Here is a 25004-nt window from a genome sequence, read left to right as displayed (position 1 = left end):
ATATTTTCAAAATTTTGATTAAGACCATAATTGTTAAAAAGCTTCTGTCCAAACTTTCATAAAATTTGATGACGGTTTGACATAAGTAACTGATGTATTATACAAACTAACCCCACACTGTACTTATTAACTGCAAAAAGAAATTCCTGTTATCCGTGAAAATATTTATCCCGTATGTATTTGAAATACATACGGGATAAATACATTTTATTTCATCATTATGCTATGGATTCTCTTTTGATCATTAACAGTTTCCGTCCAACTTTCATAAAATTTCATGAAGGGTTGATATTTTTTTACCCCATACTGAACCTTTATTATTTAGAATGTCACAGCCTTGCAAACAAAAAACCCAACCACACATCGAATTTCAGCAGACAATTAAAGAACAGCAAATTTAAGTGATAAGAATTCGCATGTTTCAGACTTTGACAGAAAATAAACAAGTATATTATATGTTATTCAGGTCTCAGACAGGGTATATACTGTGACATTCCCGGCTTAGAGTTTATATCCCCTGAGCCGAAGGCGAAGGGGATATAAGCCCTAAGCCGGGAATGTCACAGTATATACCCTTTCTGAGACCTGAATTACACATATATTACGGATTACCCCTGACTTAATGTTATTTTTCAGTGCAGGTATTTGTTGACAACACATATATATTGAAAAACCCAACCTGATATGTTCGGCATACGTGAAGGATTTTCTAATTTACTGTGAACATAATTTTATCGTGTATGTAATTAGACAATATATGTATAGTGTCTTGAAATATGAAATTTATTTGTATGAGGCTTAGAAACGGGAAAATGCGAGGTTCTACCGAGCATTTTCCCGTTTCGTGCCGAATACAAATAAATTTCATATTTCAAGACACTATACGTATACTGTTTTTATACTGAAATCGAAAAAAAATATTTAAAAATGAAAAAACTATGTAACAAAAATTGTTAAAAAAAGTGTTTGGAATTTCCCTCTTGGGGTACCATTTTGGGGTATTTCCCTAAGAGCGTAGTCCAGGCGGTAAAACATTGACATATTAAGGAATTAGAAAGGGGAAATGAACTTAATTGATAACATTTGATAACCATGGTATATAAATAACCAATTTGAAGACATAAAAGTTTAAATTCATAAAAGTTTGACCATTGTTACTTTACGTTGTCATGGTCGTGACGTATCGTTGTTGATGAAATACAATAAGGAGGCGGGGCTTATAGGTTAGTTGGGGTCATTGACGTATAAAGCTTACGTTTATACGTATAGCTTTATCTGTATAGTAAAATAGCTGATTGCAGTATAATAATTTATAATAACACTTTTAACATCAAATTAAAGTATTAAAAGTGTAAATTGTGTGATTTTGTATCAAAAATGTATTATTGACTGAAGCACGTCAGTATTTTCCCTTTGTGAACCTCTGACAGTCTGATAGCTTATGACTACGTCACATAGTAACCGGTGTTATGATGACGTTTTTGAGGTTCCAATTGGGGATAAAAACGTCGTATATACCCCGGCAGTTTCCTGAATATATACTGACATCTCTGTGTTGTTATCCAATCAGAAACCTCGACACATTTGTAATCCGTAATATAATTTGATATCATTTGGTTGAAAAAGGGAAATTTCGTTACTTTTAGTAGTATATCACAAGCCTTAATTTGGAGAAAGAATTGCATGGCTGATGCGTTTTACTATTTTTATTCAAATTAAAATATCTTTTTGTCAGAATTCAAGTTTTGACGTAAACGTAGCTACGTGCATGTAAATGGAAAAATTCTTGAAAATCATTGTTTCTGTTCTCTAACTCCTAACTTAAAGACCAAACAGCCTATTCATTTCTACCAGTGATTTTTCCTTAAAATTTTGTGTGAAGGTATTTCATGATTTGAGAAACAAAATATGATGAAAAAAATTTGGGGTCACCGACTTAGTTTTGTCACTATAGCAGCCTCAATTTCGTGTTTTCCCGAATATTAACATAATATTTACTTGTTATCTAAACTCTCCAAAAAATCCTTTACATTAAACCTACACGCATAATTCTTGTTTCACGTTAAAACGTAGATTTGTATCAATCCAATTATAGGTTCAAGAGTTTAAGACTCATATTTTTGTTATCTTAAAAAAATATGATTTATTTCATTCCCGCCAAAAATAAAACGTAAAAATGAAAAACGTTTCCAGTATTAGGGAGCTACCATTTGATTTTTATGGGGGGGGGGGGGGGGGGGGGGCTAGGATGAAATTTGAAAAAAATAGGCAGGACAGGAGTTTTGAGTTTTAAAAAAAGGCAGGATGAGACACTTTGCAAAAAAAAAAAGGCAGGATGACAATTTAGGTAAAAAAAGTCAGGATAAACTAATAAAAAAAAGGCAGGACCGAATAGAGTGAAAAATAAAAAGGCAGGACAGATATTACAACTAAAAAAAAATGCAGGACAAAATTTTTCATCCTAGCCCCCCTATAAAAATCAAATGGTAGCTCCCTTAAAAAAAATCTACCAGTGATTTCTTCATAAAAATTTCAACAAGGAAAGTGCCATGTGTACTCTTCAAAATAAAGTTAAAAAAAATGTATGTCACCGACCTTTCAAAAAAGTAATGAGTAATTTTCATGTTTTTTTCCCGTTCGTTTTAAAGAAAAGAGTTGTCTTTCTTCAGAACATTGCATCTGACGTCATAGTACTAACTTTCCTTGCTGGCGCACTATTTGAAAAAAAAATCGCAAATTGGACGTTTGAAACCCACATTTTATTTTTTAAGAATAACAACTATATTCACCTACTTTATTATCCGGTAATACAAGAGAATAAATGCATGTGTCGATCAGTATTAGATCTTAATATGATGTTTTTGCCGTCAGAAACACCATCCGTCAGAATGGAAAATTGTTTTAAATAACCTTTCACGCCACTTTTGTTACGAAAGTCTCTTCGTGTCCTCTGTCCCTCAGTAGCAAATTATTGAAAATAAAAAAAGAAATGAAAGATGGCACTGGGTAACTTGCAGAGTATTTGACTATATCAGACTAAGATGTGTGGGTTTTTTCCCCCCGTCAAATTAAGAAGTTTGCCGTAACGAACTCATTTGCGACTGTTGACAGACTGACATATAAAAGCATGCTTGGACTTCCTTATACCATTATTTTTCCCGACTAAGACGGACGTATGGAAATTGTTCCATCTAGTTTATGAATCCATTATTTCTGAATATTTAAAATTTAAGGAAATTAAAATTATATGTATAATATATGATTTAAAGTTTTTGATTCTAAAACGTTATACATCTATCATAAAATACAATCTCTGTTATTACCTCACATGTTTTGAATAAATCAGACAGTAAATATAAAAATACAACAAGTTTTTAATTCAAAAATTAATTTAGAAATAATTTTCCGTTGAAAACTTAGTAACAAAGTAAGATTTCTCCAACAGGATAAAATATTATAAATCTAGATGTTTTCAATCTTTCCGGTTAAATGAAAGGGAGATATTTTATGTTGGATATTATTCTTCGAGCAATTGTTTTTGTCATAAGTTAGATTTACAACATTTCAGTTTTAAACACCGAAAGTTTTGATTTTAATTCACATTCGCTGGGTATTAATTTTATTAATATGTTTTGTCTTACAGCTAATTTCCTAATGCATGTAGAGTAACACTTTGGTTGGCTTCCTTGCTTTGTTTGTATAAATTTTTATTCAAGCTTTGTAATTAATATTGACATCTTCATATATAGGTATGCAAACCTGTATATATGATATTTAAATTCGAAATATAATTATACAAAATACACAAACAAAGCAAGCAAGCTAACCAATGTGTTGATCTACATACAATAGGAAATTAGCTGTAAGCTTCAATGAGATCTGGCGAAATGTTTATCATTTCTCCTTAAGACAATTTCAAATAAACCAAATGACAAACGACAATGTCCCTTTGTCATAATTTTTCTATAAGGTTTTGTCAAAAAACCAGTATAAATAAATTTTAACTTCATTGCAAGATCAAATATTGTTTTACGAGAATCATCCAGACATCAGTTACATGCATACGTTGCCAGTATGTAAAAACTTCTAGGAATAATTATTTATCGGTCTGACCTTCTGAATACTCAACTGACATTAAAATTAGAGTGATCATATCATAAAGAACATGTGTACTAAGTTTTAAGTTGATAGGACTTCAACTTCACCAAAAACTACCTTGACCAAAAACTTTACAGTCATTCAATACACCAAATAAAGTAGACAATAATAATTGCATACAGTATAAGAAAAACAGTCCAAAACACAAAAACTTATCTATAACCACTGAACCATGAAAATGAGGTCAAGGTTAGATGACACCTGTCAGTTAAACATGTACACCTTACAGTCCTTCCATACACTGAATATACTAGACCTATTGCTTATAGTATCTGAGATATGGACTTGACCACCAAAATTAACCTTGTTCACTGATCCATGAAACAAGGTCGAGGTCAAGTGAAAAATGAAGACCTTTCAAGTTAGCACATACCTAATATAGTTATCCTATTACTTATAATAAGAGAGAATTTAACATTACAAACTTTTTTTACAAGTAGTCACTGAACCATGAAAATGAGATCAAGGACATTGGACATGTGACTGACGGAAACTTTGTAAGATGAGGCATCCATATACAAAGTATGAAGCATCCAAGTCTTCCACCTCCAAAATAATAAGCTTTTAAGAAGTAAGCTAGCGTCGCCGTAGCCAGATCACTATCCCTATGTCAAGCTTTCTGTTTCTGCGACCATCATGAATTTCTGTATCAAATTTTTCATTATGGATTATGACGTGGATTATATCCCTAGATAGAAAAAAAAGACCCGCTGTCTTTGGCAAATAGACTAAGTTCCTTGTAACAATTCCACCAATATATACAGGAATAAACACAAACATGTCTATGATCACTGGCTCAATATTCAACTTTCTAGGGTTAGATTTTTTACTTATATTTTGAAAATAATCCACTTGGTAAGAGGTTTGTTTGTGTCCAATCAGTTATAAAGACCATTCTCAAAAGCAAAAAGGGATCTAAAGATATGTATTTGGTGCTAAACAAAAACAGCACTGTTCCTACAGGAGTAAAAAGATGGGAAGCAATTTTAGTTTTAGAAAATCAAAACTGGAAAAAGATTTTTCAACTACCATTTGCTATTACAAAAAATTTGTAAGGGTTCCACGGAACCCAGTGTCTCGCCTACTTTTGCTGTTAATCGCAGACTCAACAAAAATGAGGAAAAACATCAATAAAAATTTCCCTATCGATACTGTCTTTTGATTGAAAGAAGCTTCCAAGTTTGGTAAAAAATCCAGGATAGTTTATGAATGAAATAAATGTTTTATAAACTTTAACTGCAGACTGTATGTAATGTTAACTGGAAGAAAAACTAAGTCCATTTATAAGTAAAATACAGAAAAAGTGAATTTTTTTTTTACAAAATTTACTTCTGAATAATATCTTATGATCAGAAACAAGCTTTTGTCCAAGTTTGGTAAAAATCCAGGATAGTTTAAGAACATTATAAAAATTTTAAAAACTTAAACCACAGAGTGAATGTTTTGTTTCTGGCAAAAAAACTAAGTCAATTTATCATGTTTATAAGTAAAATACGGAAAAGTGGAAATTTATTTTCACAAAATTTTCTTCTTGATACTATCTTATGATCATAAACAAGCTTCTGTCCAAGTTTGGTACAAATCAAGGATAGTTTATGACAGTTATTAAAATTTTAAAAACTTTAACCACAGAGTGAATGTAATGTTTCCTCGCAGAAAAACTAAGTCCATTTATAAGTAAAATACAGAAAAGTGGAAATTTATTTTTACAAAATTTTCTTCTTGATACTATCTTATGATCATAAACAAGCTTCTGTCCAAGTTTTGTACAAATTAAGGATAGTTTAAAGAAAGTTTAAATTTTAAAAACTTTAACCACAGAGTGAATGTAATGTTTCCTCGCAGAAAAACTAAGTCCATTTATAAGTAAAATACGGAAAAAATGGAATTTTATTTTTACAAAATTTACTTCTGGATACTTTCTTATGATCATAAACAAGCTTCTGTCCAAGTTTGGTAGAAATTCAGTATAGTTTAAGAAAGTTATTAAAATTTCAAAAACTTTAACCACAGAGTGAATATTTGTGGATGCCGCTGACGCCGCCGCCGCCGACGGAATGTAGGATCGCTTAGTCTTGCTTTTTCGACTAAAGTCGAAGGCTCGACAAAAATACTAAGCTACAATGGCTTCAGTATAGAATTAATCATAAAATTCTGGCAACAAATACGTTTTTAAACAAAATTGGGATAGTGCAAAACCCATATTGTACTTTTTGTAAGACTGAACTTGAATCAATTGAACATATACTGTGGGACTGTTATTATGTACAACAATTTATTGAGCAAACTGAAATGTGGTTTCTCCAGAATGGTATTAGTATACCATTTACACAAGATATTTTTTTGTTTGGAAATTTATCACGAATGTACAAAGGTGACCCTCAAAACAATATTTTTCTCTGGATTAAACAATATATATATAATACACGATATTTTAAAGGAGAATTAAGTTTAACAGCATTGATTGAAAAAATAAAGCATCATTATATTTTGGAGAAGATATCAATTAAAAATAAATGTTTTGACAAGTTTAATCAAGCTTGGTGCATTTACCAAGAGGCTTTACAGGATAATTTGGTGGATTAGCAACTATACAAAATTAGCAGACATCAAACTAAATTTTTGGTTTTTTTTATATTTTTTTTTTGTTTTTTGTTTTGTTTTTTTAAATTTTTTTTATTTTTCTTAATCATCTTTTAATTCTTTTATTTATTAATTCTCTATACTTTTTTTTTGTATGTCCTTTTTAATAAGATACAATTATAAAATTCCAACAAAATGTTATTTTTAAGTTCTATACATTTTCTGATAGGTTGTATTATATAACATTCATATATATGAACTTACTGTTTGATAACTGTACTGTTGTATATTATATATGTTGGATAAAAAAAAAAAAAAATTAAAAAAAAAAAAAAAAAAGTTCCTTGTAACAATTCCACCAATATATACAGGAATAAACACAAACATGTCTATGATCACTGGCTCAATATTCAACTTTCTAGGGTTAGATTTTTTACTTAGATTTTGAAAAAAATCCACTTGGTAAGAGGTTTGTTTGTGTCCAAGAAGTTCACAATATGAGTGAATAGGAAGGTTCCACAAATGTTTACTAGGGCCAAAAGACTTTGAGGTGCAAATATCAAAACAACATTTTTATCTCTGTATATATAACATTTTATTTATATAGATTTGTAATACTACTAAAAAAACAAAGTAGATGTAAATAAGTTCAAACATATAACAGTAACATACAACCCTGCAAAAAATAGGTAACAAAAAGTGTTAATATGTTTACAGCCCATGTAGGCCTCTTGTTTCCAAGAAAACGTCTCATCAAGAACCAGGTTGGGAGTCTTGTTGAGAAAAAAAACCTCATTAACTGTATTAATTATGCTTATAGAATACATTGGCTGCTGCTATTGAGAAAATATGCAGAATAAGTGTTCAAAATGCGGCTTGTGTAAAACAAAGATATGTCAATAGATCAAGGTATTGGAAGCCTCTTGTTCAAAGGGAGATAACTCATTATGCAAGTAAAAAAAGAAACTGAATTTTCACCACAAGATGCTGTTTGGATAAACATTTTCTAATCTTATTTTAAGTAGTTTCTTCATAAATTGTGTACATAACAACATTTTCATTTCACCTAAATGAATTTATCCTGTAATTTGTTTAGGTTTTTAATTGGATGAATATACTGCTTATTGGTGCTCCCCTCGTGATTCAGTAATATTTCTTTTTAGAACATATGTGTTTCAGATCTGCTTTTTTTTTTTTTTAAAGATAACCTTACTGGAATGTTGAAAGTTTTAATTGCATATGTATATATCATAAGTGTGTATATCTGGAATGTTCTGTTAATAAAACCAAGCACTGTTTAACAGCATGCACTTGTTAAAATAACATTTTTTAAAACAAAGAGCCCATAAAATACATGTGCAAAAGTACTCCACTTAAACTTTGTTCTTTTCTTGTAGAAAATTCTATTTACGTAGCAGATTAAGCAAAGCACAAGAAAAATAGGATTCATATGTAACCTTCACAACATAATAACTGAAATAGGACATACTAGCACACTATTTTTGTGAATGCAGTTGAAAGCCTTAGCAATTTGGAAGGACACCTTGCTAGCTAGCATCAAACACTCCTTCTACAAAATACCATATTACATATCATAATAACATTTATCATTTAATGCTTCAATAACCATTATCTGTAAACCAACTTACTGCAGGGGATTCTTTTCCCTTTTAATACATTCAAGATTATCTAACTTTGTCGATATATATTTATAAGAGAGAAAGTCCTAGTTTTACATATTTGTAATCATTTATTTTTTGCAAACGATGTGAAAATTTGTTGGTTAACAGTATATCAATTTATTGTCAATTTCTTCTTCTCATACAAAATATCTAGACTAAAAAAATCATCACTTTTCAATTTCTTCTTTTCTTAAAAAAATATCTACAAATCAAGAACCCAACTCCAGCATTGATATACATAATTTATGTAATTAAAATTGTGTACATACACTTCATACACTTAAACATGTGTACATACACATTAAACGCATGCAAAACACAACATGTTTGATTTTGACTATTGGAATGTAATAACTGTTATTGCACATAATGATATGATTGTAATGAAAAAAACGAAATGTCTTTTATCTGTAGAAATGTCTGAGATTCCAAATAACTATAGCTGTCAGTTAATACATCGGTCAAGGATAGAGGGCATTGACCACACATCGGCCAAATATTGATTCAAAGTACCATTGCTCTGAAGGAGAAAGTTGGGATAAAGATCTACTTTCTTGCAAAGCACTTAAAAGATTTATACCAATTATAGCAAAATACCTGGTTTGTTTTTTATCAGTACTAATTACAAGTACAATGGGTGGCGGAAGAGAAAGTTGGGATATAGATCAATTTTCTTGTAAAGGGCTAAATGATTCAATTCAATACCAATAATAGCAAAATACCCTGTTAAAACTTGATGTTTTATAAATGCATGATTTTCAAAGTTATAATTGCTAATTTTTATCAATTACTAGCAAGCATGGGGCGTATGAAATATGTCAATCATAAATAAATTCCTTACTTAGTTTAGACAGAAAAAGTCAGAGCTGTAGATATACCAGTAATTAAATCAAATTTCGAGATTTTATCTTGAAATGTAATTTTATTAAAATTGGAGGCTTTATTTCTTTTGATATATTGCTCAACACATCTTTAAATATTTAATTGCAAACAAAACTCAATTTATCTTCAATATGATATTGCTAAAATCTTCAAAAGTCTGCACAGCAATTGAATTATATTTTTCTCCATTTTATTATTTTAGCAAAAAATATATAAAAACAACATTCTTAGAAAAACTTAAATATATAGAATAAAATGATATTTTGTTTTAAATATTTGCATATATGTTGTATATATATAACACTCAACAGAAATAACAATTCATAAAAAGACTTACTTATAGAAAAGTAACAAAAAACATCACAAATTTGAAACATAAATTTAGATATGTATTAAGCAGACAAAAAGTCCTTTTTCCCTTAAAAACCACATATATCTAATTATTAGTACTTCTTCATAAATTAAGGTATATAATCAAACTTGAATATAATAGGACAATACAGATTAAAATTTGGAATGTCAAAAAATATGGACACATTTATCAACAAATCACCACTTAAGCACTTTAAATTCTACCTTGCATACAAGTAAAGAGCAATTGTGTACGCCATGCATTTATATAGTTTCAAACGAAATAATTTAATGTGGCTGTTATTTTTACTAAAGTTACGTATTTATATGAACCATTAGAAAAAAATAAAAAGTTGCATAAAAATAAGATCTGCAATCAAATACAGAAAAACTACTTCATAAGTACTAAGTGATTTCACATTATTGCTATCCAGATACTGAATTATGGGTAATGAACAAATTTGAAAACATGATTGGTTGAATTTGTCACATGACCAATGAAAAACATGATTACAATCTGGATTACAGTCAGTTAAATGATATCCCATAATCCCAAGCAGTTCCTGGAAAATTAGAGTGAGCATGATAATTTAAAAGATTCCAAATTTCTTCTTTAATTCTTGTTGCTTCCACTGTGGTTTTGTAACAAAATCTTGGTATTTCATTTTAAAAAGTCTATCAAAGTCTTCTGGACTTAAGTGGATCTGAAATAAACAAATAATAAATAAATAAATTGGCTTTAATATTTCTGAAGTCTACATTTACCTAGTAATTTAGTATATATGTTTATACAGAAATAACTTGAATACATTTTACACCTTCAGCACAATTGACTTCTGAATTTTGTTCTGCTATTTTGGTTGTCTTTTGTTATATTGCATCTATCTTTTTGTTTCTATGTATTCATACTAGGGATGCCAACTCGGTGAAGAATTTCTAATCGATTACTCGTAAGATTTACCGAGCGATACGCGAGTACTAACTTTTACAAAATAAAAACACAAAATTATACTATTTATGTGTTGTGTGTCGTTGTCTTATGATCAACATTATTACCTAGGACTAGATAATAGTCCCAGGCATATCATACCATAAGTGATAGCTCATTGAGGGCCCTCATGGGGTTTTTGATTATGTGATTACTTGGCCGTTTTTATAATGATTATTTGATTATTAAGCCAAATATTTCATGATTATTTGATTACCTAGGACTGTATTTTTAGTTTATGATTATTTGATTACTAAAGATAAGCAAATATTTAATGATTATGTGATTATATTGGCAAAAAAATGGTGATTATGTGATTACTAGGACCCCCCCCCCCCCCATGAGGGGCCTCCTCATTGACTATTTGGACCAATTGTGTAAACTGGTTATAATCTAATCATGTAATTACTAGTAATTAATATCTATAGAAAAAATGTTACTCAAATAACAGTATTTGGGAACCGTAAAAAACACATTTAATGAATAACAAATGGGTTATAATTAGATGTCATTAATCATTTGCAGAGCACATGGTGCAACAAAATTGTTTTTATTTAATTTGAATTATCTTGTCAACTTTTTCTGGGACGTAGTGATTTCTCAGTTGAATAGGTACCTAATAGTTATACTGTAAAAAATATATGCTTTTATGGTACAGAGGTGGGGAATAGACTAAGATTAGCTAAAAGTGTCAGCATGGCCAGCCTTAGGGAAAATGCTCGTGCCATATATCCTACATAATTATACCTCTGTTTGGATTTTTTTTAAATAACTAATAAATGCAAACATTCGAATTGTGTTTTTAAATTTTATTACTTTTGACTACTATTTAAAATCCCAGGAGTTGCTCTCAATTAAATTAATTTAAATGTAAGAAAACAAAACCATTCTAATAGGAAACAGATTAGTGGAGTATCTCTTTGGTAATCGATACTCAGTACTACCGAGCGATACTCGAGTACTTGAGTACTCGTTGACTTCTCTAATTCATACAATTCAGGCTTTAATAGGGCTTTGGTGACAGAGTCATCTAACACAACACTAGCTTATCAACACTACAGTTATGAGTTTGAATCTTGCATGTGGCAGGTGTGATCCACTCTAATCTCAATTGACTAGGATTGTCAGTATTCCTTCCCCAATAAAAACTGACTACCACATCACAATGTGCTGAAAGTGGCATAAGACACCAACAATAAATAAAATCAATCAGGTTTTTAATGTTTAGTGTAGGGTGACACTAGCAAATCATGAAAGGGATACTGTGGATTCATTATTATTCGTTGGATACTAATATTCGTGGGTTTCGTGGGTACAGGTGAACCAGGAATTCAAATGTTCAACGAATAACATATTTTTAAGAGCCTGTGTATACATCGATAGGCAAAACCAGTAAATCATATATCCACGAATCTGCAAGTTTTTAGAAATCCACGAAAATTGATATCCACTAAAATAAATGAATCCACAGTATTGAGTTTACAGAATGTTATCAATTACTGTGGATTCATTTATTTTTGTGGGTACCAATTTTCGTGGAGTAAGGAAAATTTGCATTGCGTAGATATTTGATTTTGCTGTTTTCAAAAAGTCTGCATATAATCATACACCAAATTGTAACATTGAAATCCATCGTTTCCTTGTATCCCAAAAATAGTCATGCAAATGGTATCCAACGAATATTAATGAATTCACAGTAGAATGGAATTTGAAATTATGAATAAGGCCATATGAAAACTATAACATTAGAATTCAACCTATTTATAAACACCTACCTCTTTACATGAGGGGTCCACACCACTTGGAAGTTCTTCTGCTGACACAGCTAATTGTTCTAGGGGGTATTTAGGTACAGAATCATAACTAAAATCTCCATTGACATCAGACTGAAACAAGAAGATAAGACATGGTAAACTTTTCAACATGTATATCAACGCAGTATATCATGGGGTCTGCATGTAGGTTTTCATTTCTGTAGGCTTAAAATTTAAGGAAATTTTTCTTTATTTTGTTTAGCTCATTCTCTATTTTTTATTTTTTGCAATTTTTTTCTAAATCCTTATAAAAAGAGGCTTTGTCAAGTATTATTTATTTATAGGGTATTTAATGGATTACAATTTTACTGCCTGCATCAATTTAATTTTTCCAGAGACATCACAAAAAAGAGGCTGTTGGGTATTATTTATATAAGAATTATAGGTTATTAAATGTATTACTTACTGCTTTAACTAAAGTCAAGGCTTCATTTCCATCCCCTAAATGTTGCATTAATTCTTGGTATGATTGTCCTTTCTGAAATAAAAATTAATGTAAATAATTTTAGATTTCTTTTAAGCTAATAATGCGACTAGGTGAGAGTCACAATAATAAACAAAAATTCATGTGAAGTATTAATGCATAATTACTCTGATCATACAAATGAGTTAAGGTGGTACCAAACACCGTAACTAAAACTAATTTGGCTCGTAAAATTGACACAATTACTTACTTTTATCCTTTGACAAATTATAAAATTAAAAAAAAGTTGAACCACACACTTCATAGGAAAAATTTCATTGGATATATAGTAGTTAGACAAACACTTATTTTGATCATTGAGAAGCTTGATATTTCCTTAGCAATAAAATGTAATTAAATCATTCAGCTGATTTTTATAGAGTTATCTCCCTGTAGTGTTATTTTTATAGAGTTATCTCCCTGTAGTGTTATGTACCACTTTAAAAGGTAATTTAAGTTTAAATATAATACTCATTCAAACAATAAAGTAGTACATTAAAAACATAAATGACAATATATATTAGAGTATTTGATCCTCTTGAGCTTAAAATCCCTGATAGAGATTTTGAAAATTTGGCAGGTATGTATAATATGATGATTACTTACGCTCCACATATCTCTATCCCATGTTCCAAAGAACCCTGTAAAAGTGGGGGGTTCCAATCCTTGTTTTACCATATACATAGGTGTGTCTGGATCCCTGCCTGCTGGATCGGTGTCAATGTATTCCTGAAAAAATACCAGATGTAAATGGATGCCATTTCTTGATATTGGTGTATACCGGTATATATATATATGAAATATTATAATTTTAATACGTCAGTCATGTTGTGATCAATTTACTTCAAACTTTACACAGTTGCTGGAATTGTTAGAGTAACCTATCTTTTGACATGGGAAATTTTCTGTTTCGTTTTTCCCCAAGTTATGGGACATAAAACTGTCAATTTAAGGCAATTTTGTTTAAATGTGCCATATTCTTTATGTACCTATCCTTAGTCTGGAGACTGTAGTTCTGTGGTTGTTGTTGGTTCATGTTAGTCATAGTTGTTTTTTGGAAAATTGTTTTCATACAAATTAGGTCATTAGTTTTCTCAATTTGATTGTTTTATATTTTTTCATGTCATGGCCTTTATAGCTGACTATAAGGTATGGATTTTTCTCATTGTTGAAGGCAATATGGTTGCCTTTAATTGCTTACATCCACTTCATTTGAACTATGGTGGATATTTTTCACATTGGCTATCATACCACATCTCATTTTTCTATTTTGATACACCTAAATATTTTGTCCTGCAAGTTTTTTTTCTGTTTAAACTAGAACTGTCTGCATAGTGGGACAAAAAATGAAACTGTGAGCAGTGGTGATACTCAAGCCAAAATATTTCTGTAAACAGGAAGTTGTTGAGTGATGAATCTGAAAATGCATCACAATGTATAGCTGACTAATATAAACTACCAAACCAAATTTCAGAAATCCTTATGTTGTTGTTCCCGAGAAAGATGCGACAAAAATATTCATTGGGTGGACTGACTGACGGATTGAAGAACGGACAGAGGAAAAACAGTGTATGCCACTTTTCAAAGTGGGATAATAAATGTTGACGTTAATACCTGTGCTAGTCTTGCTGCTTCTTTCTTCTCTTGTTGATTAGCACCACTGCCGATCCAGATATAAACACTATCCCACACATCTAATATCATCACATCATCTTCTACTAAATCGGGCTGCAAATACAACAAAATACATTAAATCATATTACACACTGCTGATCCAGATATAAACACTATCCCACACGTCTAATATCATCACATCATCTTCTACTAAATCGGGCTGCAAATACAACAAAATACATTAAATCATATTACACACTGCTGATCCAGATATAAACACTATCCCACACATCTAATATCATCACATCATCTTCAACTAAATCGGGCTGCAAATACAACAATATACATAAAATCATATTACACACTGCTGATCAAGATATAAACACTATCCCACACGTCTAATATCATTACATCATCTTCAACTAAATCGGGCTATAAATACAACAATATACATAAAATCATATTACACACTGCCGATCCAGATATAAACACTATCCCACACGTCTAATATCATTACATCATCTTCTACTAAATCAGGCTGTAAATACAACAAAATACATAAAATCATATTACACACTACCGATCCAGATATAAACACTATCCCACACGTCTAATATCATCACATCATCTTCAACTAAATCGGGCTGCAAATACAACAAAATACATAAAATCATATTACACACTGCCGATCCAGATATAAACACTATCCCACACGTCTAATATCATCACATCATCTTCAACTAAATCGGGCTGCAAATACAACAAAATACATTAAATCATATTACACACTGCCGATCCAGATATAAACACTATCCCACACGTCTAATATCATCACATCATCTTCAACTAAATCGGGCTGCAAATACAACAAAATACATAAAATCATATTACACACTGCTGATCCAGATATAAACACTATCCCACACGTCTAATATCATCACATCATCTTCAACTAAATCGGGCTGCAAATACAACAAAATACATTAAATCATATTACACACTGCTGATCCAGATATAAACACTATCCCACACGTCTAATATCATCACATCATCTTCCACTAAATCAGGCTGCAAATACAACAAAATACATTAAATCATATTACACACTGCTGATCCAGATATAAACACTATCCCACACGTCTAATATCATCACATCATCTTCCACTAAATCAGGCTGCAAATACAACAAAATACATAAAATCATATTACACACTGCTGATCCAGATATAAACACTATCCCACACGTCTAATATCATCACATCATCTTCTACTAAATCAGGCTGTAAATACAATAAAATACATTAAATCATATTACACACTGCTGATCCAGATATAAACACTATCCCACACGTCTAATATCATCACATCATCTTCAACTAAATCCGGCTATAAATACAACAATATACATAAATAATTCATATACAAATTATTCTAATTTCTTCGAAACCAACTGAAAATCAAATATTTTAATTTCAATATGTACTTCTTTCTGTATGTTTTAATTTGACCCTGCCTGATTTGGTGTTGTTTCATTTAATAGTTTATTTTTGTTGTGCATGTACAGATATTGTGTCCTGAATGGATAACCCATGTCCTTTGTTTTTCTATTATAGATAATTATAAAATCTTTTTACTATTGAGAGTTCAAAGATAATTGATAATAACATGAATATCAACAATAAAACATGGAGGTTGACAAGTAATTAATGTGAAAACACATCTTACAGTAAAGCATGTTTTCATCATGAAGCTTGGTATAAGTTTCAGGAAGTTCTTATTTGTAGTTCCTAAGAAAAGTGGGACTCAATATCCTTGGAGGGATAATAATATCTTCCTTTTGGTAAAATGGGGAATTTAATTAGAAATCATCAATAGAATAAATAAGGAGGACATCATTTTTGAGCTGCAGACAAAGACAAAGATAGTAATCCATAAAGTGTTATTTCTTACCTGTGCAAAATCTGGTATTTCATCACAGGTAAATTTACCTGCTGCATTTGACAATTGAAACAATCTAGCAGGATGTCCACTGTCAGGTTCCTGAAACAGACAACAGTCATTTAGACATTGAAATACTTTAATCAAATAACTATTAGTAAAAATGGCTTAAAATTGAAATACCTTAACAACAAATTTTAAATGTAGATGATATTTTGATTGCAAAAATTTTGTGATGTTTATATCTTTTTTGAAGATTGCTACTGGATAGGTTTGCAAAAAACTAAAACTTATTTAAATTTGCTATTCTAAATTGTGTCTAGCATTTTCAGAAACAGCAATAATTGATCTCACACTTATTTTCCAAAAACCTCAAAAATAACAAATTTGGTATAGTAGCCTACTAAAGTAACTCATTCAAAATGACCATGACCTTTGGCAAGGGGTTGAGTAACAAAGAAGTTATTGATTTTATACAACAGAGTGAGAATGTAAAAGGAGTGGTCCCTCTATACAGTACTTTTATCTTTAGTATCGTAAAAGGAGTGGTCCCTCTATACAGTACTTCTATCTTTAGTATCGTAAAAGGAGTGGTCCCTCTATACAGTACTTCTATCTTCAGTATCGTAAAAGGAGTGGTCCCTCTATACAGAACTTCTATCTTTAGTATCGTAAAAGGAGTGGTCCCTCTATACAGTAACTTCTATCTTTAGTATCGTTTAAAGGGGGATCCTTCTTTTCGTCAAGTTGATCATATTCCTATTGTGGTGTAAATACACTATAATGAGTAGGGTCTATAATTCCTCATTCAATGATAGGCACAAATTAAGTCACTTATACACAAGTCCAATCATTCTTATTGTGGTGTAAATACACTATAATGAGTAGGGTTAATACTTAATTCATCATTCAATGATAGACACAAATTAAGTTACTTATACACAAGTCTGAACAAACTTGAAGCTATATAATGTTTGAGTATAGATTAAAGTTTAGTAAGTAGAGGGGGGATAGAACCTTTATCGGGACTTCGGGATCGGGTGTTTTTAAGCTCGGGATTTCAGGATTGACCCTTTCGGGATCCGGGAATCATTTTTTTCGGATTTCGGGACATCAGGATTTACTTTATTTAAATTCAGGACCTCGGGATTTCGTTTTTTTAAGTCCAGGATTTCGGGATCAGGACCCCTCCTATCCCCCCCTCTAAGTAGATACACTACACAGTTAGAGATTCTTCAGTTTGTCAATATTAGTTTTCTAGTCCAGCAGTCAATATTTTAACAGTAAATTTATAAAACATTTAGAATCAGAAGAAATACCTGTAATCTTTTATCACTAGAGTATGGTTTCTTTCCTCCTAAACATGTCCAGAAGTCCTCCTTCTCTTGACCTTCAAATACCATTGTAGGATTTCTGGAAAATATTTCACATTTCTATGAACTAAAGCAAGTTTGACCCTCCATTCATAGTTGTTGTCTAATCCGAAATGAATTGTAGCTTATTTTGTTTAATAGCATCTGCTTTTATTAAATAGTGAATTGTTACAAGTGTATGGAGATACATTTTGACTACCAGTGACTAATCTGTGACAGTATAAATCTAAAATATGAACTTTTTTTATAGTCTTATAAGCAGGTGCTCAAATTCTATTTTCATGCTATGTGAAAACTACTGTAAGCCAACTAATTTTTGCAAGCTATTCATATGAGGGCCTAATTAAATAACTCGAATAGTAATCTTCCCTTATATAAATGCACTTGCAAAAATTCAAAATGACAAAACAAAATCACTGCAAAATGGGCTAGAAAGGGCAAGACGTAAAAAAGAAAATTTCATCATGAAATGGCCATTTCATTTACTCACAAACACCTCTTTACCCCCCACCATTGACCTGGGTTGTTATATTATCATTGCAGTACTAGACTAAAAAGATTTGTCATACCTAGGAGAAGCACTTGCTATTCTCTTGGCCATCTCTCTCTCATCACCTGTACTACCCTACAAAACAATGACGAATAAGATTCAGAACTAAAATTAACATTAATATGTTTCCAATCCCAAATACTTGCACTATATATTTATTATCTGCATGGAAGGTTTTGAACTGTAAACAGTAAAAGTGACACTACCCAAAATTTGCATTTAATTTGAGTTTTTTGGTACAAAGTAATGTGTACAAGTTTCATTACATTTGGTTGAGGCAAACTTAAGTTATAGAACTGAAAACAAATATATCAGCATTTTTTTCTTTTGTAAATGGACATACCTCTTGAATGTTTAACTTATACTACAGGGTAGATAAACAAACTGAAGGATGCATAGACCAGAAAACATAATTTTGTCCTATTAAAGTAGACAGGGCATAAACATATCCAGATAGTAAACTTACCTTTCCTGACCAGATATAAATAGCTTTCTTAGAGAATATTACAAAAACATCATTAGAGTTGAGTGATTCTGCATCTAAGTCCACTTGTACTGCTTTAGTGTTCAGGGGATTTGTACCTCGGACTTGTAACATGTACGTGTCACCAGGACCGTTCGTGCTCTTTTCTCCATTCTCCCAACCAGCTTTTCCTCCCTGAAATAGTAAAAAAGGTATTTTCTTATTTCTTATTATATATGCCAGGTTTTATTTTGCTTTTTTCATCTTCCTAACAATCGTCCTTTTAAGATTTGTTATTGCAGATTTTTGGTGGTGTAGGAAAAATTCTAGACAAACTTTGAGCCTTTAGAGGGGCAGGTTAACCTTTGCATATTAATGGACAGTTTAATATTTGCATGATCAAAATAACTTGCAAAAGATGCGAAGAACAATCATTTGATTATTTACTTTTGTAATATACATATAGTAGGTATAATGTCATCCTATGTGTGTTACTTAAATTACCTTTAATAAATGCCTTACCTCAAAGATTATCATTTTGCCGTCAAATATAGCCATAAAATGTACTGGTTCCTTCCCTTGTACTACTCGTACCTGGAATTAAAAGTCAATGATACAATATTAAAATCATAATAACTTAACATTCTGATTGTAACACACATATATTTTTTTCTTCATTTTCAAATGCAAGCAAAACAGTAATCATCTACTTAATTTGTTACTGTAAGGTATGTTATCTAATTAAAGAATTGCATGCCCATTTCTGTGCTATGAAAAATGGCAAAAATTATTATAAATAATACTATCACAATTATTTTCAGATTTTAACAAATCTTATCAATAGAAAATTATTGCTCTGCACATGAAAATATCTGAATACAAAAATCTGAGGAATTAGAAGTATAATAAATATGGCCTTAATAGGGAAAAAAATACAGAAAGAATTTTTCACTGTAATATTGAACTTTAATAAATACTTTATATCTAATACATATATACATACTTGCACAGCTGCTCCACCTAAAGCATCATCTAATTCTACAGCTTTCAATGCTGATGTACCTCTCTCATCTGTTGTCGATTTTGCTCCCTGAAAGATTCAATAACAGACATTGAATAAAAAGTTAATTTAACAGGATGAAATTAAACAAATTTTGTTTGCTCTTTTATTGATGTTTTCGTTTAAAATTTTAGACCCAAAAGAATCTGGACAATTATTCAAAGGAGTAGGTCCGGTAAGGGCCGATTTTGGCCCCAAATTTCAGTTTCATCTAACGAGATATTTAGGTCACTTTTTAAATGCTTAAGTGTCTATTTTAATTGATTCGATTAGTTTATGCTGAAGATTTTAACTGATTCAGTCATTAAAAACGCTCCGATTGAAGCTTAAACATGAAAAATCTATCAAATATGCCAAAAAACGTCACTTTTCAGATGGTTTTCGTCAAAAATGAAAGTGGCCGCATCCGTGTTCATCCTCAACCTTTATATATGTTATGTATTATCATCAAATACAACTTACATTTCAATATTATGAATGAACACGAATGCGGCCACTTTCATTTAAGACGGAAACCGTCTAAAATTTAACTAAAATGCTATAATTGTGAAGATTTCAGTAATTTAGCATGACTTTATGATGCTAGTACACGATATATGTGCATTGTATTGTCAAAAACAGCACATATTTATGTAGCAGAAGCATTCTACTTTCCAAAAAATAGCTAAAAGATTACATTTTCACAATTTTGCAAAACTGCTTAATTGTGGGGCCAAAAAGGGGTCTTACTGAACCTACTCCTTTGTTTGTTTTCTTTTAAATTTGTATAGCTTATATATCTTTAAATTGAATGTGACAACCCATCTATAAAATTGTTACAATTTCTGGCTTAATACATTTTTCTTCATGATACTTAATCAATAAAAATATTATATCTTTAAACTTTGTGCTTTCATTTTTAAAGTCATTTGTTCTAATAAGCTTTAACTGCAACCAAAGATTTCTTTTAAGGGGGCTTGCGGGTATAAATATTTTTTTTCTCATATAGGATTTTGCTATTTTTTTCTTTAAATAAACTTTATCCTATATTCTGTGGAACTAATTATATAATAGGAGAAAAAAAGGTAATATCGAAATAAAAAAAGAACTAAATTACAGAAATCACTTAAATTTTACAACAGTTTAGTTTAAGTACAGTTTATTTGAAAAAAAATAATAAAAAATATAGGTCACTGATCATGCCGATGAGTTTAAAAAGATATTTCAATTTTAATGCAAAAAATTTCATTTTTCACCAAAGGGAGATAATTTGGATTTTTTTCAATGATATAAACATATTTTAAAAAGTTATCTTGGGCCAAAACGAATATAGATTATTTTTTGGTTGATTTTTGTACCATATCATCAAGTAACAATTAATAATAAAAATTTGTAATGAAAAAAATAAACGTTTAATTTTTTGTACCTGCGAATCTCCTTAAGAATAACATAATTTAGGTGCTTCTATATCCAATTTTCGGGTAAATAAGTTGTATTTTAAGCAAAACATAAAAATCTTAATGGAGGGCCTTACCTGCCAATAATAGATGACATGATTTTTGTTATCTGGATGAGGATATGAGTATTGGATAACATAACAATCTCCTCCAAAGAATTTGCCCATGTGATGCTTTTCTTGTGGAACCAAATCAAAGTTTTCTACTCTCCAAACCTACAATGCATCAAAATATAAGTTTATTATAAAGTTGTGTTGTTGCTACACTGAGTGTCACAAGATAGGCACGACAAAATTCTAACAAACATGCTACATTCCACCACATTATGTGATTGTTCCAGATCAGGAACCTCTTTTTAAGTATTGTAGACGTCATTAACTTCTGTCTGCTGTAATTGTGTTTTGTTGTAGTATAAATCAGGCTGTTTGTTTTCTACAAGGAATTGTTTCTCATTTTGCAGGAGCCTTTTATAGCACAATGGTGTGGGTTTGCTCATTGTTTAAGACCATCTGGTAAGATGTCATTTAAAAACAGGTTTTAAAAACTTCCCTCCCTATAATGTTTTTCTAAGTAAGCTATAATCCCAGACTAACATTACCTCAGCTCTTCCTGATCCATCATCAAACATTTGTGTCTCTGCCGCAAGTTGTCTGTTTTCATGAAGTGTTGTAGCATCAAACTTAGTCTGAATTGTTTTTGCTGAAAAAAAATACAAGAGTATGATATCACAGACACTTCCACATGTAATTGTAAAATGTCATCAGGATTCATGTACAAGGGGTCTTTTCTTAAAATTTGGTCTTTGTGTCTGGTCTGCTTTCTAGACTAAGGCATAATAATGCATGGCTGTTTGCCCTTGATGAAGATTGTATGTTGGCCTTGAGATATATGATTTGTTTAAATTTTGTTGTAGGTCGTAGTTTTACATCTCATTTCACTCATATTTCAATTATCCTGGATCTAAAATTATTCCTTTCTAGTTAGAAAATTTAAATTCTTTAAAAGCAATCTTTCTGGTTAAAATTAGAAAAACTTCAGAAATTGTGCAGTAAGGTTGTCAGGGTATAATACTGTCCACTCAGAAAATGTTTAATCAACAGATGGATAAAATATCAATTGGAAAAAAAACCCCAGATTTTGAAAATACATGCAAGTTTCCAGTATTTGTCATTTTGTAAAACTCACCAACTCTATTTCTACTGTAAACTTTTCCTTCAACTTTAGGTTGTGGCCAGTCTCTAAATAAACATTTGAAATCTGTTGGTTCTCCACCTTCTACAACTCTGGTTACACTAGTATTGGGATCTAACCCTTTCTTATTTATAAAACCCTAAAAATAAACATCATATTGCAGTATCAGTGTGGACATGCATATATGTCTCTAACTAAACACTTATAATCTGTAGGTCCTCCACCCTTTAATAAATGTTAAGATGCTTTTACTGTAACAATAATACAATTTCGATTTTGTTTAAATTTGGATAGCATGCACTTTGTAGGAAGCATATCGTGATCTTGTAATAATTAATCTCACTCTATTTTTCAATCATTGGAATCAGACATGCATGAAGCAATTTCTGAATTTACAATTTTGCTTTACCTTTAAAGTAAAATAACAATTAACCACAGTTTTTAGAGGAATTCATTCAAATTGCAACTTATATAAGTACAAAAGGCCATTATTGAAAACCTAAAACAACATACTATTGCATTTCTCATAGCTTCTGATCTTTCTTTCTTTGATGAGCCTTTACCAATCCAGGTCCATAAACCTTGGCTACCATTGTCTATAATGTAGGAGTCCTGAAATACAAAAATAATAAAAAATAATTGAATTAAAAACTTGTATCAATCATCCTATAGATCTATATCAATGAACATATAATATAATCCCATTAATAGACATTTATCATGATAAATAACAAAGCACTACTAAAAAGTCCTTCAACAAGGCAAAACCTATCCTGTTTTCTCAAAAAATTTTAGATGAACAAATCTACTTAAAATTTTGCATTTTCTAAATGTCTCCTAGTTTTTACAGTGATCATGCATGTGAATAATACTATAAATTATTAGATCAATTGTCCGTCTTACCCCAGAATTCATATTTTTCCTAGGCAGTAGATCAGATTTAACCTCAGATACTTACGCCAGAATTCATATCTTTTCTAGGCAGTGGACCAGATTTAGAATCAGATACTTAAGCCAGAATTCATATCTTTCCTGGACAGTGGACCAGATTTAACCTCAGATACTTACGCCAGAATTCATATCTTTCCTGGACAGGGGACCAGATTTAACCTCAGATACTTTAAGTGTACCTTCATCTTCAGAACACCTGTAAAATGTAATAATTAAATTATTAAGAGATGTTTCATAATCATTTCCTTAAAAAAAACAATTTTCCTCAACCCATAAAAATAAGTGACGCCTCAGTACTGTATTTACTTACACATGTAATTAGGAGACACATTTACTTACACATGTGATTAGGCGACATATTTACTTACACATGTAATTAGGAGACATATTTACTTACACATGTAATTAGGAGACATATTTACTTACACATGTAATTAGGAGACATATTTACTTACACATATAATTTTATGAAGAGTGTAAATTTAAATAATAACAATTTGACTTACACATATAATTTGATGACATGTTTCCTGTCCATTTTGTCATCTGATCCTCCAGCTTCTTTTGATTGAATTTCATTTCTCTCATTTAATGGAAGATGTTGTGAGAACATCTGAAATTATAAATAGCAAAATACTTAATACAAACTACATGCATGTTTATATAGTGTATTTTAAGACATTTTTCAAAACACTTTTTCCATAAAATTTACCTTAATTTTTCCCTGTCCATTTCAATGCATTGAACAAGGTTTTGAAATTCCTGCACAATGAAATCAACAAAGATATTTTAAACACTTAAGGGCCAGAACTGTCAGAAACCCAAATGTGAAAATAAATTGTTATATGCTGGCTGAGGTCTAGCTATCGTCAGTTACCAGTTAATGTCCCCATGATTTTCTGTAATAAGATTAGCATTGTGAACATTCTGAATACTGCTATAAACGTATTTACACTTTTGGTATTTAGCTGTATCTTGCCTCCGAATGACCTTAGATCGAATCCGAATCAACTTTTGATGTCCAGCAACAATCGCTTTTAAATTGTGACGTCAAAGATTTGAAATTATGATGTCAAAGTTTACGGGAACCTGTGTGATTTTATGTAAAGGCGGACAAATTTGCATACAAGTGTAAATACGTCTATTATCTGCAGACAAATACTTTTGCTTCACATTCAAAAACTTAATGTTAATCCGTTTCAGCCAATGAAATGTTGAAGGTTTTGTTTTTGTAACATGTTGTGGTAAGAAACGCATGCCGGGACATGACATCATCACTTTTTGTAACTGTTAATGTAACAGTTCAGAATTTGAACATATGAAATATCTTTATTGTCTTGGATTAAGACTCATATATCATACAAAACTTCATTGTGAACACTTACAATTTTTAAGTTTGTAGTGCATGATCAATAAACACATTCTTTTGAAATAAGAATAGTTCTGTTTTTAAAGGCCTTTTCTAAGTTTTATGGGTCCCAATTACATAGACCTATACTAAACTAAC

General features: G+C 30.7%; 1 protein-coding gene across 11 annotated transcripts in view; it reads right to left on the bottom strand.

Annotated features, from left to right (window-relative positions):
- Positions 1-7311: 7311 nt before the first annotated feature.
- LOC139503614 (advillin-like) overlaps positions 7312-25004 on the bottom strand; it is a 56520-nt gene continuing 38827 nt past the window's right edge. For 8 of the 11 annotated variants that reach the window (XM_071293423.1, XM_071293430.1, XM_071293424.1 and 5 more), the window contains 17 exons: positions 24004-24110; positions 23615-23693; positions 23060-23158; positions 22541-22685; positions 21954-22054; positions 21433-21570; positions 19863-19949; positions 19382-19453; positions 18863-19054; positions 18416-18471; positions 17793-17886; positions 16486-16575; positions 14536-14649; positions 13528-13650; positions 12865-12936; positions 12420-12530; positions 7312-10360 (listed from right to left, as the gene is read on the bottom strand). In XM_071293423.1, coding sequence (XP_071149524.1) covers positions 10247-10360; positions 12420-12530; positions 12865-12936; positions 13528-13650; positions 14536-14649; positions 16486-16575; positions 17793-17886; positions 18416-18471; positions 18863-19054; positions 19382-19453; positions 19863-19949; positions 21433-21570; positions 21954-22054; positions 22541-22685; positions 23060-23158; positions 23615-23693; positions 24004-24110 — 1794 coding nt within the window. In that variant the 3' untranslated portion in view covers positions 7312-10246. The other 3 variants (XM_071293433.1, XM_071293432.1, XM_071293434.1) reach the window with 3 other exon arrangements.

Source organism: Mytilus edulis, chromosome 14, assembly GCF_963676685.1.
Source record: "Mytilus edulis chromosome 14, xbMytEdul2.2, whole genome shotgun sequence".
Lineage (NCBI taxonomy): Eukaryota > Metazoa > Mollusca > Bivalvia > Mytilida > Mytilidae > Mytilus > Mytilus edulis.
Note: the sequence above shows the minus strand (reverse complement) of the source record. Positions and strands in the feature narration are given on the sequence as shown.